Here is a 13,719-nt window from a genome sequence, read left to right as displayed (position 1 = left end):
GCACTCCAAACCCGCACCTTAAAAATTGCGCTTTCCAATGAGACCCCCTAAGAGGCCGAAGTTCGCGGAGTCTGTGGAGGATGATGCCGACCTTCAATACCTCCAAGGAGTTCTGGGACTGAGCGTCGACGAGCTGAAGGAGGAAATGCTCGCCAACGAAGGGGAGGACTTTGTGGACCTTCTTGACGTCGCAGACAGAATTGCCGAAGGACGAGGAATGGAAGACAAGTCTGGCTCTGAGGATTCTGAGGGTTTTGAGGATTCTGAGGGTTTTGAGGGTTCTGAGGGTTTTGAGGATTCTGAGGGTTCTGAGGGCGCCGAGGAGGCATCTGAGGGCACAAACAGCGATGAGGAGATGAAATCTGAAGCGTCATGCGGTGGCTCTGCCGGAAACGATGCTCCGAGCGCTTACGTCCCTCCTCACAAGCGGGTAACGGTCGAGCCCTCATCTGTGTTGGGTGCGATGACGGCTGTTGTCAAGGAGAGGGGTGTAAAGGTCGTTGGCCTTATCAACAGGCTGTCAGAAGGAAATTTGGACCCTATCATGAAGGATTTCCTTATTCTGTACAAACTGGTGTGGAAAGATGCAGCGGCGAATAAGCGAGCGGACAAGCCAGAGAACGAAGCTCTCGCTGAGGCCAAGCAGATCGGAACAGACCTCTTGTCGAAGGCTGTGGCCCAGGCAGCACTCAACTCTTGCGTTGTGCACAGACAAAGCACCGTAGCGTTGATATCCGTACAGACCTGCCTCATGGGAGGTCTTTCGGCGCTTGTCGGTCAAGCTGTAGTTGCAAACTTCATGCAGTTGAACGCGGAAGCCCTTGCCACCTACTTAACCAAGGCTTTGGCGTGTGAGCAGGAGTCGTGTCAGACATCTGAAGCCACTGACAGTCGGCAATTTAGCCGATCGTCGATTATGGCTTCCTGCCTCCTCTTCGACTACGGCGTTCTCACTGCGAAACCGATTTTCGGGTTGGTTAGGAGAGTTACGGGCGACGGGGACCTCACTGAGTTCAAGGTGGACTGCCTACTGACCTTGCTTCGTTTTTGCGGATCGCGGCTGCGTAGCGAGTTCCCAACGGACTTCACGGCCATAATGAAGTTCATCAACGACAAGATGACGGGCTGTCAGAAGGTTGGCAGCAGATTCGAATTCCTAAAGTCCGAGTTGACTTCCGTAAAGAAAATATCGGGCACCGAACGCTTCGTTGGTATGCGGGATTGGCTTCGGCTTTCTCCCCATATGCGAGGCGTCAACTTGGACGTGCTGGACGTCGATTGGGACGCCCTCGAAAACAACACTGCCACAATTCGGAGGTCAGGACATCGTGTAGCTCTAGATGGAGACGAGGACGTCAACCCTCTTCTCGTCCTGGCGGAAAAGTTTAAAATGCGAACAGACGTTCAGAAATCCTGCTTCCTCGCTATCATGGGAGCTGAGGATGTACCGGACGCTGTTCAGCGCCTTTTAGAAGCGGGCGCAGACAAGCAGAAAATGCCGACTGCCATTGCGGTGCTGCTACACGTATGTCTATCGGAGAAGTCCTACAACCCTTTCTACTTTTACCTCCTCAAATCCCTTTGCGGCCTTCCAGGCGGTATCCGGAAACGCTTCAGCCATACCATCAAGCAGGGTGTATGCGCTCAGCTGGGCACCATGAGCGAGTTTCCCCCAAGGAAAGCTACCTCCTTTGCCTCCTTGGTGGCCGCCCTGGTGCTCGAGGGCATCATAGACTTGAGGGTAGTGCGCTTCGCAGGACTCTCGACCTGCACTGAGAATCTAGACACGGCATCTGGACCGGTAGGCGTTTTCCTCCGAGATCTGCTGGCGCGACTGATTCAGGAAACTCCACGTGACGATTTCGAATCAAGAATCGCCGATCTCTGCAACGGAGTGAGGAAGCACACTGACATTTGCGAAATACTGAGCACCGTACTGGGCTCCTCGGTGTCGGAGGTCCTGGCTCCCGAGCCTCTTTTGCAGGTGTTTGAGGAAGCTCTATCACGTGTTTAATTCCGTTACATGTTCAATACCACGTTCACGATGTCACTAGTAGTGCTTTGTTCGATCACGTCTCCAGTTTCCTCTAAGCGAGATGCGCTCAGAATAGCATTGGCCAAAACCTCCGGAAGACATGCTGTGCCCTCCGGCCACCTAAACAAGCCTGTAGCTCCAATAGCCTCCGCCTGGGCGTCGGTGGCGTAGAATCGGCCGAGGAGCTGGCTGAGGAGTTGGGTGAGGTCGTCAATGTTCAGACGCCAATACTGGATCCAGTCTGGCAACGGAACGTCTGATATGGGCGTTCCACCTCGAGTCCTCCGGAAGTACAGGCGACACACCGCAGACAGCAAATCAGCCTGGGCAACCTCCAACATGAAAAGTGCTATGCTCCACTCCAGAATGTCCGTGGTAGACCCTATATAGGAGGCGCACATCAACTGGTGCAACTCGAAGGGTCGCTCCTGCCGCTGGACCTCGCTCGCAACAGTTCGTTCGGCGAGGCCTTCCAAAGTGCTCCTCAACCAGCTGACATCGTCGCTCGTCGCATCGTGGAGCTTCACGTCGTCTATCTGTAGCCGAGAGAACTTCTGAATCGCAGCCAAGGGGCTCTCGGGGAGAATAGGAGACGTGTCAGGTGGGAGGCCATAGTCTAAACCGTCTACTCGAACCCAGCCGCCACTGATGAACGAGGGTAAGCACAAGACCTGGCCATTACTCAGCCCTAAAAGAGGCGCAGACGACGGAGCCAAGGAGAGCAGCGGCCTTGTCAGAGTCGGTAACAGGGACCTAACGGACTCATAAAAGATTCTACAAAGTCCTGGTGGAGACATCTCCAATCTGAACGCCGCCAAAGTGCAGTCATCTGACAAAAGGCAGAGGACATCCTTATCGCAGCAGGCTTCCACCACAGGAGGAACGGGTACGATCTGCATAACGTTCCGACGCCGCGCTCACTCTGCTAAAAATCAGGCATCCAGTGGCCTTGGACAGGCACACGACCTCGGTCCGTACACCCGCCACCACCAGCAGCAACGCCGGCCTCCCCTCCAATGCAAACATCCAGTGGACGGGGCGCGCCAGAAGCGTCTCCCAAGATGCAGCCCGCACCGCTGTCCGCCCACCACTCAACGGACCGGCCCTGAAATGCACCTCCTCCGACACAACATCCAGGCGAGGTTCGGCCCTGGAGAGGCAACCCACCACGGGAGGTGCAGGTGTGTCTGCGATAACGGAGTTACGAGTTGGAGTCTCGGATTCAGCTGGCGTACACGAAGTGGAGTCTGGGTCGATGTTCTGAGTCAGACCTTGGAAGGGTTTGAGAAAGCCTGGGTTGAAAAAGCCTCTCAACGCTCACTCTCAGCCCCACTGAGCTTTGCCAATCGTTGCAACGCAGCTCGCTCCCTTTCAACCGGGGCTGAAAAGGAGACCCACTCGAACTGCTCCTGCATTGCGGTTTTAATATCGAAATCGTACGGTTCGCTAGTTCCATTCACAATTTTCACTTGCGTCGACGGTTGGCTGCCCTGCTTGACCGCCACTTCAGAGACTCACCTGACAGCTCTGGGGTTAGCGGCTGGTGACTCTAACGGAGGGCTCACAGAGGGCTTCTTTTTGGGAGCTTTTCTCTTCTTAAGAACGTCGTCGGACTTCACTGACCTCTTTGGCGTCTTGGACTTAGGCGTTTTGGATTTTACAGGACTCTTTGATCTCGCTGGTGACTTTCGTGCAGGAGACTTGCTGGTGGGAGTCTTTGTAGCGGATCTGGTAACGACTGGGCTGTCACGGTCGGCAGGCGTTGGCACTACACGCCTCGTTCGTCGCTTAGTTGTCTTCGCTGCGGGTGCTGCTTTCTGCATGCTTGTATATTCGATGACTCACCTTGCAACACCAAGTGCCACACCAGGCTGAGCACCACTGGCAACTGCGGCAACCAGATTTAATGCGGTCGAAAATCGGTCTGATAACAATGTAGACCAGGAGCGATGCGCAAAGGGACATCGCCAACCAACGGAACAGGTACGGACTTTGCGTGTAGCGCAATATCTCCCATCGGGCAGTGGCTGTCTGCCTTTCGACCTTGTTGCAAAATGAAGCCAGTTTTGGGATCATCGGAGAAATGCGCTTAACCTGATGACCAGCGCTTGTAGCAATCTCGGCCACTGCAACCGCTGCCAGCCTGTCACAATTGTCAAGAAAAGCTTCGACATACCGGATACGACCCTTGACGGAGGCAATTGCTGTGCTGCACAATATGTCTGCACGCATAGCACTTATGAAATTTTCCACCGGCAATTAATTATTTGAAGTGGGCCGTGTTGTACGTGTGTTCGGAGTCATTCGACAAGCAGAGTTGTTTGTATGTTGCGGGTTATTTCTGTAAAACCAACATGACTTCAGCCTGAGCGCCCAAAGACACGAGTTCCTTAAGCCACTCTCTGCGTGAGCAACCTGCGACAATCGTACCTTTGCTTCTGGAAAAGTGTGTCTCCTTGGCCTTTCACCTCTACGAACTTCGTTTCGATTCTCAAGGAGTCGTCAACATCAAGAACCTTCCACAAGAACAAATCAGGCAGCCCATGAGACCAGTACGCGTAGTTCAGCGAGAACTTCTCAAAAATCCCCGCGAGCACGGAAGGCCCAATACCCACGGCCAACGCCGCAAGCAGGCAGCCATACAACTCGGCATGGTCTTTGATATCGTCATCGGTCTGTTGTAGCAACCCGGACTTCATTGGGGACTTCCTCACAGACGTTCCAGATAGGCTAGATGGAGGTCGACTGCTGGAGGATGTTTTGTTCCCTTGAGGCCCACGAACCTCGCTGAGAGCTCGTGAAATGCGGATTGAAGAGTAAAATCCGGCGGATATCATTCGGCTGATGCCCTGCTTGTGGAAGTGTCGTAGCAGACGGATGTTGATGTCGAATCGGACGTCGAAGTCCCACGAGACGCCGATAATGCGTTCTCCGAAGTGCAACAAGCACGATCTCTGGCGTGTTCAGTTTCCAAACCCCTCACCAAGACATCTCGAAACAGTTCATCTGCTGAGAAGCTGCAGATTTCTCTGCATCGTCGTCGAACACTTGGTCTCGCCACCCAAAACGCTCGCGAAAACAAGTCCAAAGGGAAGGTCTGAAAGGGCGACAGGAAGGCCTCCGTAGGTGCTTCGTCGTCGAAAAGCACGTCGTAAAGCATGATACCGAAAAGCTCCCTCAGAATAGCTCCTTCCGTGTGAGCACCCTGCCAGCCCCTCTGAATCATACTAGAAAGTACGAAGCTCTCGACGGTCACGACGTCGCGAGCGGTTTCCGTCGCTGACAGATGTACGAGAGGCTCGTGATCCGCCTGCATTTGAAACTTACCGCCTTTCAATCGAGAGCCTCGCATCGCAAATGTCATCCAGGTTTCATGTGGCAGCCTGAAAGGCCCCTCTATCTGCCCCTCCTCCACCTCAACATCCTTTGCCTGGTTAGTGGATACCAAGATGGACTTCAAGTAGCTCATGACCTCCGGCGGCAGTTGCACCTCTTGGGTGACGTCGAACTTGGAAAGTACCCTCTTCCGAATGGTGGCCAGGGTTACCTTCTTTTTTCTGTCGTTTTGCTCAAGGAACCACTTGGTAGTCATGGTGCTTATCCAGCACTGACGAGCCTTCTTCAGGGCGATTCTCAACTGGCCAGCAAGTTCCTTCCGGGCGCCCTCAACCAGCGGCGCCACCTCTTCGGTGCAGTTCCCTCGGATTCCCCAGTATATAGCATCAGCGAACTGCTCGTCTTGCTCCCAGAGACTCACCTTGTTCATATGGACCAGATTCGTGACGAGTCTGATGTACCATTTATACCGGCGGTTAGTGCCCATGCCGGATAAAATCAGAAGACTGCATCAGGCTGCCCCTGTAACCTCACACTAACATGTCAGACGCCAGTCCAGGTTCTTTGAGCTTCTCGAGCGCGGCTACTGCCCTCCAAACGACCATAGAGCAGGTGTACACTGCTGTGAGTCGATGCAGTACAGGGTGCTCCATTCTTTGTTGGTCAAAGGTTTCCAAAAGGTCAGACCATCTAAGTCTACCTATGGGTTCGCTGGTGCTTGTTGACCTCTCCAACGCCTGAAGGAGCTCTCGGTAGGAAGTCACCTGCGTCACCTCCCCTTCGTCTCGAATTAACATGTGACACAACCCTTTCCGGCGGGGAACAAGCGGTAAGGCCAGGTCAAATACAACGGAGAGGCGGTACAACCGAAAGAGGGCCTTCCTCCACCGTTTCGGCTGCGTGTTGGTCAGTTCATAGGATTTCGCGCCCTCGCTCTTGTGGTAATACGGAACCGAGAGTCCATGGCAAAAATGCTTGACGTAGAACAGCAACGGGCCGGAGGCCAGCAGCCCGTACGCAGCAACACGGCAAAGATCTTTCCGTTTGGCGCTGTCCATTGAAAGAAGATTCACCGCAGATGCCCTCTCAAACGCCCGAATGTCCTGAAGGTTTCTAAACAAGCAGACGGCTCCCCTGGATGTGTACTGTGGAAAACGTAATCCTCCTAACTCTACTAGGAATTGCCGTCCCGACCCCGACATTCGACATTCAACGTCCCAGGTTGTGGTTAGTGCTGTGCATACAGTGCGCATAAGAGCGTGCGTCCTGATAGACAGAGGGACCATCCGAAAGCCGTAGCATTCATTCTGGAATTGAGCCAGAGAATGCATGAGTGAATTCAGGCGGCGAAACGCCTGCAGAAGCGACAGAGGCAGTGCGACCATATTACCTGGCAGACAGCCCTCCACGATTTTGAGGAGACGAGCCAATACATGCTGCGATCCACCATGATTGGCCTTTTGAACCGGACCGAAAAAGTGTTGCAGCGTGCGAGAGCCCGTAGTGACTGTCATCTTGGGCTCGGTCCATCTCCCGTTGATTACACACTCCCGGAGGTGCCAGACAAGTAGATTCGTTGTCCAACCCGAAGGACACATTTCGCTTCTGCTAACACCTCGGCGAAATTCTCGAAAGATGGTCCGCACGGTTGCGGAACGCAGACAGCTGAGCACTTCAAGGGGGTGGGGAAACTCCGGCCAATCCTCCAGCTCCTGCATGAACACAGCCCTTGAAGGCGACTCGTCATCTGATAGTTCAGGTCTCCACACTGTTGCCATGTTCATAACCATAAGCTCCTGCACCTCAGGTGTCTTCAGAGCAGAGGTGTCTGACCAACGGACAGTGGTCCAGTCCACCCAAGGTCCCTTTCTCCACAATAGCCTCGCGACCAAATTCTGCAACGGCGACGCGGCCGTATCGATGAACTCCTGTAGGTCGGTAAGGGCTCGCCGCTCCTCAACGCTGAGCCACGGAGGCACGCCGCTGGACAGTCCCCAGCCAAGCAGAAGTCTCATTGCCCTGACGCTGGCTGGCACGCCGACGTTGTCGTTGTCAAGCATCTCGGCCCCAGAATCCTCAGATTCACTGGCGGACCCGTTAGGTGATTGGGCAGCAGGAGTGGGGACCGGCGCTGCTAGGTCACATTCCTCAGCCGAGGACACTTCATGTGAGCGGGCAGCAGGATTGGGAACCGGAGCGACTAGATCACATTCCTCAGCCGATTCTGTAGGGTCTGTCACCTCGACCTCAGTATCCGCACATGCGTCACCACTCTGCGAGCTGATGATAACGACGCTCCGACATATCTGCGTCACGTCGCTAGTGCTATCAGAGTCGCATTCCGAAACAGAAAAATCAGCGACTTCCTTTGTCGGAAGCTCAACGCCCCCTTTGAAACACGAGCGCTGCACTAGTCCCAGTGAGAACTCCGAGAACTCCGAAACTGCTTCAGTCTTCCGACGCTTGGATGACGAATCTTTCATTTTGGGTTTTGTTCACAGATCCAAGATCGTCGACAATCCTTGAGTCTTCTCTGGGTCCTGCCGACGACCAGCTTCATCAGTCATCAAAATCATACCGAAGGCTTGTGGTGTGGAGATAGTGGTGTCTTCCAAAGCACCTAACCTCATCACAAACACCACAGGTTCCGTGACCTTCAGGCTGCACTCTCCCTTCACGGGGACGTAGGGGTGAATTACAACTCGGCACTCGTTCTTGCCGCCGATCTCCGAGACAGTCAGGGCAACAGCCAAAAACGCGCGTGGGTCAATGGGAGAAGTCGGTCCGTGAACAGGCTGCTTCGAAACTCCAGCAAACTCCAGCTCTCCAGTGGCGAAATCGTACTGAACAGGATACTCCCCGTTGAGGTGGAAAAAGCCCTCCTGACCGTTGCCAAGATATAAAAACCTAGTCCCGTCTGCTGACACACTGTACTCCGTGTCAGGCTGCTGGAAATAGAATGCATCGCCACCGACAGCGCGCACGCGGCCAGGTACAGTGACCGAAGTGGGTTCTGATAGACCCCATAAAATGGTAGACTCCTCAGCAGCCTTCAGAATAGTAACGGGTGTGATTTTGTTGGCCGAAGGCAGGCCGTCCCGGATGCAAGTCACTGCTCCAGTCTCAGGATTGAATGTGAAGAATCCGTTGTAACCAACAGTACTGTGCCAAATAAGCACGTCACTCCCGAAATCAAACGCGGATGTAGTTGTTCCACCGGCCTCGACCTGGACGATTCCGTGTGCCGCTGACATATCTTCCAAGGGTCCACGTCTTGGAGGTGGGGTGCACTCGGCCACAGGGCATGCGGTAGGCAGGCACCCAACTGCTGGGCATTCCGGCACCGCAGGGCAATCGCCGGGCTCCTCTAGGGGGAACTCGCCGAATTCCAAAAGGTGGAAGAATGTCCTGTTGGCGAAGATTGTTTGGCTGGCGACCAGAGCCACCACGGCCATACCCAACCAGAACGCAACAGCCCCTGACCGAAGGCAAAATAGCAGCAGTCGCTGGGCGGTCAATGCGTCTGGGGGGCTTACAGGGTCAGTCGAAGGCTCCCTTGAAATTTGGGGAGACTGTGCCTCCTCTGAGGGCGTGTCTTCTTGCGTTACAGAGGTTCTGACCCTCTTCATTACTTTACGACGAGACTTAGATGAATGGCTCGTCTTCGGAGACAATGCCTCCTCAACTTCGCCTTTCCCAACGGCTTGCGAGCGTCTTCGAGGTGGCATGGAAATAAAGGCTTACCGAAATCCGTCCATTTGTCGTCATGCGGCTTCTTCCACTGCTGGTCTCAACGACTCTTGGTGCTACCGTAGCTCTCGTGCACACTCAGTGGAATGCCGAAATTGTCGACCGCTTAACCACTAGCGTGAGATCTGTTGTGGAAGCGGCCAACCACGAACCGTTGCTCGTACCGGTGGACGGGGCGTGGGAACTGCCACTGCTCACCAAATGGCTGGCTGAAAGCGGAAAAGTCGACGCAGTCGTCGCTCTTGGATGTCTCATCGAAGGAGAGACCTACCACATGCAGTACATAGCACAGGAAGCGATGGCGGGCTTGATGAAGGTTCAACTTGACACCCGGATACCCGTGGTGATGGGGTTGTTGACCACTAAGTCGTGGGCGCAAGCTGACAAGCGGTCCCAAGGAGACCAGAACCTGGGCATTCAGTGGGGACACACAGTCAACCGTATGCTGGAGTACAAGCACCTTCTTTCTTGATTGCTGATGCTATCTTAAGTCGCCGCGTATATTTTCAAATATGTGTTGGAGACAACTAAGGAATGCTGGCTCCACTAAGAATATGTTGTCTCCACCAAAGATCCATCATTTGAACCCTTTGCGTTCTCAATAGACGTGGGACACAAGCGATGCGAGGTAGATACGCATCCAAATGATATCCTGCGATATTATCACATTGAGATGAATCTTACCATCAGTGTAATCTTGCTTTCAGCCTTCGGCAGCGCCAAGAATGGCATTGACATCAGAAAGAAGTACGACCTAATGGCGACTACTGCGCCTGCAGCCACGACAGCTCCAGCTGCAACAACTGCTCCAGCTGCAACAACTGCTCCAGCTGCAACTACTGCTCTCGCTGCGACTACTGCGGCAGCGACAACAAAGCCAGCCACGACTGCCGCTCCTGCTGCAACTACCAAAGCTACTACTACAGCTGCACCCACCACCACCACAGCTGCACCCACCACCACCACAGCTGCGCCCACCACCGCCACAGCTGCACCGACCACTACTGCTGAAGAGTGCCCCCCTGAGGACGACGGAGAATGCCCTGAAGATGACTGCCAAGAGGACGAATGCCCCGAGGACAACGGAGATGAGTGCTGCGACGATGCTGGGGACAGCGGATGTGATGGCGGTGACACTGAAGGTGATATGTGCGACAACGGAGATGAGTGTGCTCCAGACGACGGGTGCGGTGCAGGATGTGCCCACGCGCAGAATCTTAGTAGCTGTTGCCAGTTCATCAAGCTGAACCGCGCGCTGGCGAAGCGCCTTGGAATGGACTTCGACGACGACGTTATGGACTCATTCGGAGAGAGCACAGAGACTCGCGGCGACGCCTACAATGCTGAGAATATGGCTAACGATGCAGCTGACCAGCACTCCCAGGCCATCGAGCCTTTTGAGGCCAAGACGGTAGGAATCCTGACTGCTAAAGCCATAAAACCTGTCCCCTCTGTGATCATCAACGACCACCAATTCCGCCCCGAGATCAAGACTGAAGCCATAAACGACCACCAATTCCGCCCCAAGACTGAAGCCAAGAAGCGACTCAAATGAAGAGGTTGCGGGAGGGAATGATGCAAAGATTGAAAGGCTAGATCCCAGGAGTTAAGGAATCCAGCAGATGTTGCAGGTCGTCTGCATAGTCGGGGTACGTCGGAGGCCGGTTCCAACGGTCAAAGGACCCAGGTCTACGGTCGGGATTGTGAGGGTACATCGGCACCTGGAAACGGTCCATGGAAGCGGGGCGTCCGAGGTGATCCTTGAACAGGTGTAGAAAGCCAAGGCTATCGTATTCCTTGTCGAATTCAAACCCGGAGATTGGGGCAGCAGGAGGAGGCACATCGAAGTCAGGAGTTCTCCGAGTGCTCACTACAGGTGGAATAGTAGCACTCAGCTGGAAATTTGGAGGTAGTTCGCGCGTTACAGGCTCGCTCCAAGGATTCTCGTAGCTGTCGTGATATTTACGGCCAGATCGTCTAGCTGATGACGGCTGTACAAGGTGAACGAGCTCAGGAGGGCAGAGATGCTCCTCTCCTCGCTTCAGTTGCACCTTGAACGATTTTCCCAAAAACGATATAGCTGGGAGGACTGCAAGTGCTTGATGTGCGCAGTCAGTGCGATCGTAAGACACGAACCCAAAGCCTCGGTTTAGTCTCGGACCATCAGTCGCCGATGAGGGAACTCTTATGCCGACGACATGCCCGAACTCCTGGCAGATTTCAAGCAGTGGGTTCTCGTTCCAGTCGCTCGGCACACCATAAAGGAATAGGTTAGCCCCTGGAGGTCCGTCTCTCAATAAGGAGGATCCCGGACACTCCGGAAGCTTGGCTACCACATCAATGGGCAACAATTGTGGCTCCGACATAATACCAGACGAGGTGACGTGGCAGTATTTGGGCTCGAAGTCGAGTCGATGCTCCAAACAGCGCACGAAGTTCTGCACGTGAGGTTCATCGAGTTCGTGGTCGGGGTTGAACGGAATCGCAGACAGCGAGGTAGGCGCAGGCTGAGCGAAACAAACAACCACCTTCTGATATTCGTGGTGAGTGAACAACCGCTTGCCATTGAAGCACCGCACCGCCAATTCAGCGCTGTCGCTGCTTCTGTAGGTGGCATACGCAATCTTCCATTGCCGCTTACAGGAATACGACATCATTGAGACGGAGGGTCTCGAGCCAGAGCGAGAGAGGCCTGCCAACAACTGCGTCACTCGCCTACTTTTCACTCACGGAGGCCCCCAGATAAGAGTAGAAGAACTCCATCAACTCGCCCTGCGAGGTGAGGAGATCATGCAGCTCCGCCAGAGTTACACTCGGAGGGATGTTCCCAATGAGTACAGAGCAGGGGCTCCAGGTACAATTACCTATACGGCAGCAGTCTCCAGAGACGCCCCGTGTGAACCCCGAATCGTTAGCCACCCACAGCAAGGCGTCGGCCTCAGGATCAGCACGAGGCACGGACCTCATATCCGCGCTTTCTATCGGAGCCGGGAATACGACAGAAGCTGATCGCGGAACTTGAGTCATAGCGCAGGTTATTTAAATATTTCTGTGCCTTTGACCTCATGTGTTGAGAGTGGGGGGAACCACTTGCCGTTTCCACTGGAATTAATTATTCCCAGATTTATTACACTTTCAATGAATTTTCTCCACACTCTGCAAGGAATTTCAGAAGGAATCTCACTTTTCTAACCTTCTACAATGATTTTCCCTCTACAATGATTTTCCCTCGACAATGATTTTCTCCCTCAATCGTCGCGCATCACACCTGACGATGAGCCCTAAGCACCAGTCAGACGCAATCAGCCGTGTCCAAATCTGCGAGATTAGGTAATGGACAGCAGCGCACCCTTGTAGATGGGTCCTGGCCGCTCTCAGCGCTCGCGTCAGACAACCATCGAATTCCAAATCTGCAATTTTAGTTGATGGACAGCAAGGTCCGCACCTTTGTAGATCTGACTGCCTGTGGGTCCGACGAGGTGGCTCGGAGCTACCTTGAGGTGAGTCAGGTTTTTTTCCTCGGATTCAGGCTGCGAATAGAGACCTCAACAACGCTGTTGCCCTCTTTTTCGAGTCTGGCGGCGAGTTTCAGGAGTCAGACGCTGACATCGCACGTAGACTGGCTGCAGAAGACCAAATCCGTGACGCGGACGCTACCTACACTGAACAGCTTCTCAGCCATGGACCCTACCCTCCAGTCGAAAGAGAAGGGGTTCCAAGAGACGTTATTCAGGAGGAATCCTCTGATCTGGCTCGTATGTACGCACCACCAGACGCCATAACTTTGAAGGGCGATTTGCCCCTAGCGCTTCGCACGTCAGAGTCGCGAAACAAACCTCTTCTGGTGAACATTCAGGATCCAGAGATGTTCCGCAGCCATGAATTGAACCGCGACGTCTGGGCTAGCGAGCTAGTGCAGACTATTATCGCAGAGTCCTTCGTGTTCTGGCAAGCTGCTGTTAACACGCCATCAGGTACGCGATTCGTGGACCAGTACGCTGCCCGAGAAGTTCCCTGCATCGCTGTGGTGTATCCGCGACAGCCTGCTCGCTTCTTAAACATGACCGATTTTATTGACCCCAATGGAGCCGTCATTCAACTCCTGAGCGTTCTGGACGAATCAGAGGCCCAAGCACCAAGGGGAACTCCGGCAGAGTCAACCCCCTCAGCTTCTAGCTTTCCCTCCCCGAGCAGCCATTCGAGGATGAACCCGCCTCCATCCCGATCTGCACCGGTGCCTCGTCGTCCCGCCCCATACCCCGTAATGGAAGCGCCGAGGCCACGGCCCGCTATGCGGCCAGAGCCAGCGGATCCGCCCCTGACCGACACAGAACGCCAACAGCAACACGCAGTCAATCAAGAGTACCAACACGTTAACACAGAGCTTGCGGCATTGGCCGCTGCCCGACGCCGACGCCTGCAAGACTAAAGCTTGAGAAGGCCTCTGGACATATCGACGTCCACGAAGACGACTTGGTTTTCGCTGCCTCCGGTGTCGAATCCTCTTCGGAGCAACCCATAACCATCCAAACCCCACGGGGCACCCCATGAATTCCGTACAACCCAAGCCTCGTCGGTCCAACCCACCAGCGACAGCG

The 13,719-nt window shown here is 54.3% G+C and overlaps 7 protein-coding genes across 14 annotated transcripts; 4 read left to right on the top strand and 3 right to left on the bottom strand.

Annotated features, from left to right (window-relative positions):
- Nucleotides 1–37: 37 nt before the first annotated feature.
- Nucleotides 38–2,014, top strand: KVP18_002596 (uncharacterized protein; the record flags this gene model as incomplete). The annotated part of the gene is made up of 1 exon (XM_067953610.1): nt 38–2,014. One exon carries the CDS (start codon nt 38–40, stop codon nt 2,012–2,014), a length of 1,977 nt encoding a protein of 658 aa, XP_067808140.1.
- Nucleotides 2,015–2,019: 5 nt separating this feature from the next.
- On the bottom strand, nt 2,020–4,267 carry KVP18_002619 (uncharacterized protein; the record flags this gene model as incomplete). Of its 3 annotated transcripts, XM_067953651.1 has the most annotated exons (5): nt 2,020–2,928; nt 2,957–3,327; nt 3,357–3,481; nt 3,554–3,852; nt 3,881–4,267. In XM_067953651.1, 5 exons carry the CDS (start codon nt 4,265–4,267, stop codon nt 2,020–2,022), a joined length of 2,091 nt encoding a protein of 696 aa, XP_067808179.1. The 3 variants fall into 3 exon arrangements, with proteins under 3 accessions (XP_067808179.1, XP_067808181.1, XP_067808180.1); XM_067953653.1 differs by lacking the exons at nt 2,957–3,327; nt 3,357–3,481; nt 3,554–3,852; nt 3,881–4,267 and having other exon boundaries at nt 2,020–2,934; XM_067953652.1 differs by lacking the exons at nt 2,020–2,928; nt 2,957–3,327; nt 3,357–3,481; nt 3,881–4,267 and having other exon boundaries at nt 3,550–3,858.
- Nucleotides 4,268–4,370: 103 nt separating this feature from the next.
- On the bottom strand, nt 4,371–9,000 carry KVP18_002600 (uncharacterized protein; the record flags this gene model as incomplete). 5 transcript variants are annotated; one of them, XM_067953619.1, is made up of 5 exons in its annotated part: nt 4,371–4,437; nt 4,466–4,989; nt 5,019–5,877; nt 5,906–7,814; nt 7,920–9,000. In XM_067953619.1, 5 exons carry the CDS (start codon nt 8,998–9,000, stop codon nt 4,371–4,373), a joined length of 4,440 nt encoding a protein of 1,479 aa, XP_067808149.1. The 5 variants fall into 5 exon arrangements, with proteins under 5 accessions (XP_067808149.1, XP_067808153.1, XP_067808150.1 ...); XM_067953623.1 differs by lacking the exons at nt 5,019–5,877; nt 5,906–7,814; nt 7,920–9,000 and having other exon boundaries at nt 4,426–4,734; XM_067953620.1 differs by lacking the exons at nt 4,371–4,437; nt 5,906–7,814; nt 7,920–9,000 and having other exon boundaries at nt 4,869–5,858.
- Nucleotides 9,001–9,137: 137 nt separating this feature from the next.
- Nucleotides 9,138–9,593, top strand: KVP18_002606 (uncharacterized protein; the record flags this gene model as incomplete). The annotated part of the gene is made up of 1 exon (XM_067953632.1): nt 9,138–9,593. One exon carries the CDS (start codon nt 9,138–9,140, stop codon nt 9,591–9,593), a length of 456 nt encoding a protein of 151 aa, XP_067808161.1.
- Nucleotides 9,594–9,794: 201 nt separating this feature from the next.
- Nucleotides 9,795–10,676, top strand: KVP18_002615 (uncharacterized protein; the record flags this gene model as incomplete). Its single annotated transcript, XM_067953646.1, has 1 exon — nt 9,795–10,676. One exon carries the CDS (start codon nt 9,795–9,797, stop codon nt 10,674–10,676), a length of 882 nt encoding a protein of 293 aa, XP_067808174.1.
- Nucleotides 10,677–10,713: 37 nt separating this feature from the next.
- KVP18_002590 (uncharacterized protein) lies at nt 10,714–12,148 on the bottom strand (the record flags this gene model as incomplete). 2 transcript variants are annotated; one of them, XM_067953596.1, is made up of 2 exons in its annotated part: nt 10,714–11,823; nt 11,852–12,148. In XM_067953596.1, the coding sequence occupies 2 exons, from the start codon at nt 12,146–12,148 to the stop codon at nt 10,714–10,716; spliced, it is 1,407 nt and encodes a 468-aa protein (XP_067808127.1). The 2 variants fall into 2 exon arrangements, with proteins under 2 accessions (XP_067808127.1, XP_067808128.1); XM_067953597.1 differs by lacking the exon at nt 11,852–12,148 and having other exon boundaries at nt 10,714–11,778.
- Nucleotides 12,149–12,546: 398 nt separating this feature from the next.
- Nucleotides 12,547–13,550, top strand: KVP18_002610 (uncharacterized protein; the record flags this gene model as incomplete). The annotated part of the gene is made up of 2 exons (XM_067953640.1): nt 12,547–12,621; nt 12,651–13,550. The coding sequence occupies 2 exons, from the start codon at nt 12,547–12,549 to the stop codon at nt 13,548–13,550; spliced, it is 975 nt and encodes a 324-aa protein (XP_067808169.1).
- Nucleotides 13,551–13,719: the final 169 nt, after the last annotated feature.

This window comes from the organism of the source record quoted next (assembly GCF_019968955.1).
Source record: "MAG: Porospora cf. gigantea A chromosome Unknown PgA_NODE_49_length_54602_cov_337.021, whole genome shotgun sequence".
Taxonomy (NCBI): Eukaryota; Apicomplexa; class Conoidasida; order Eugregarinorida; family Porosporidae; genus Porospora; species Porospora cf. gigantea A.
This window is presented reverse-complemented; position numbering and strand designations above follow the sequence as displayed.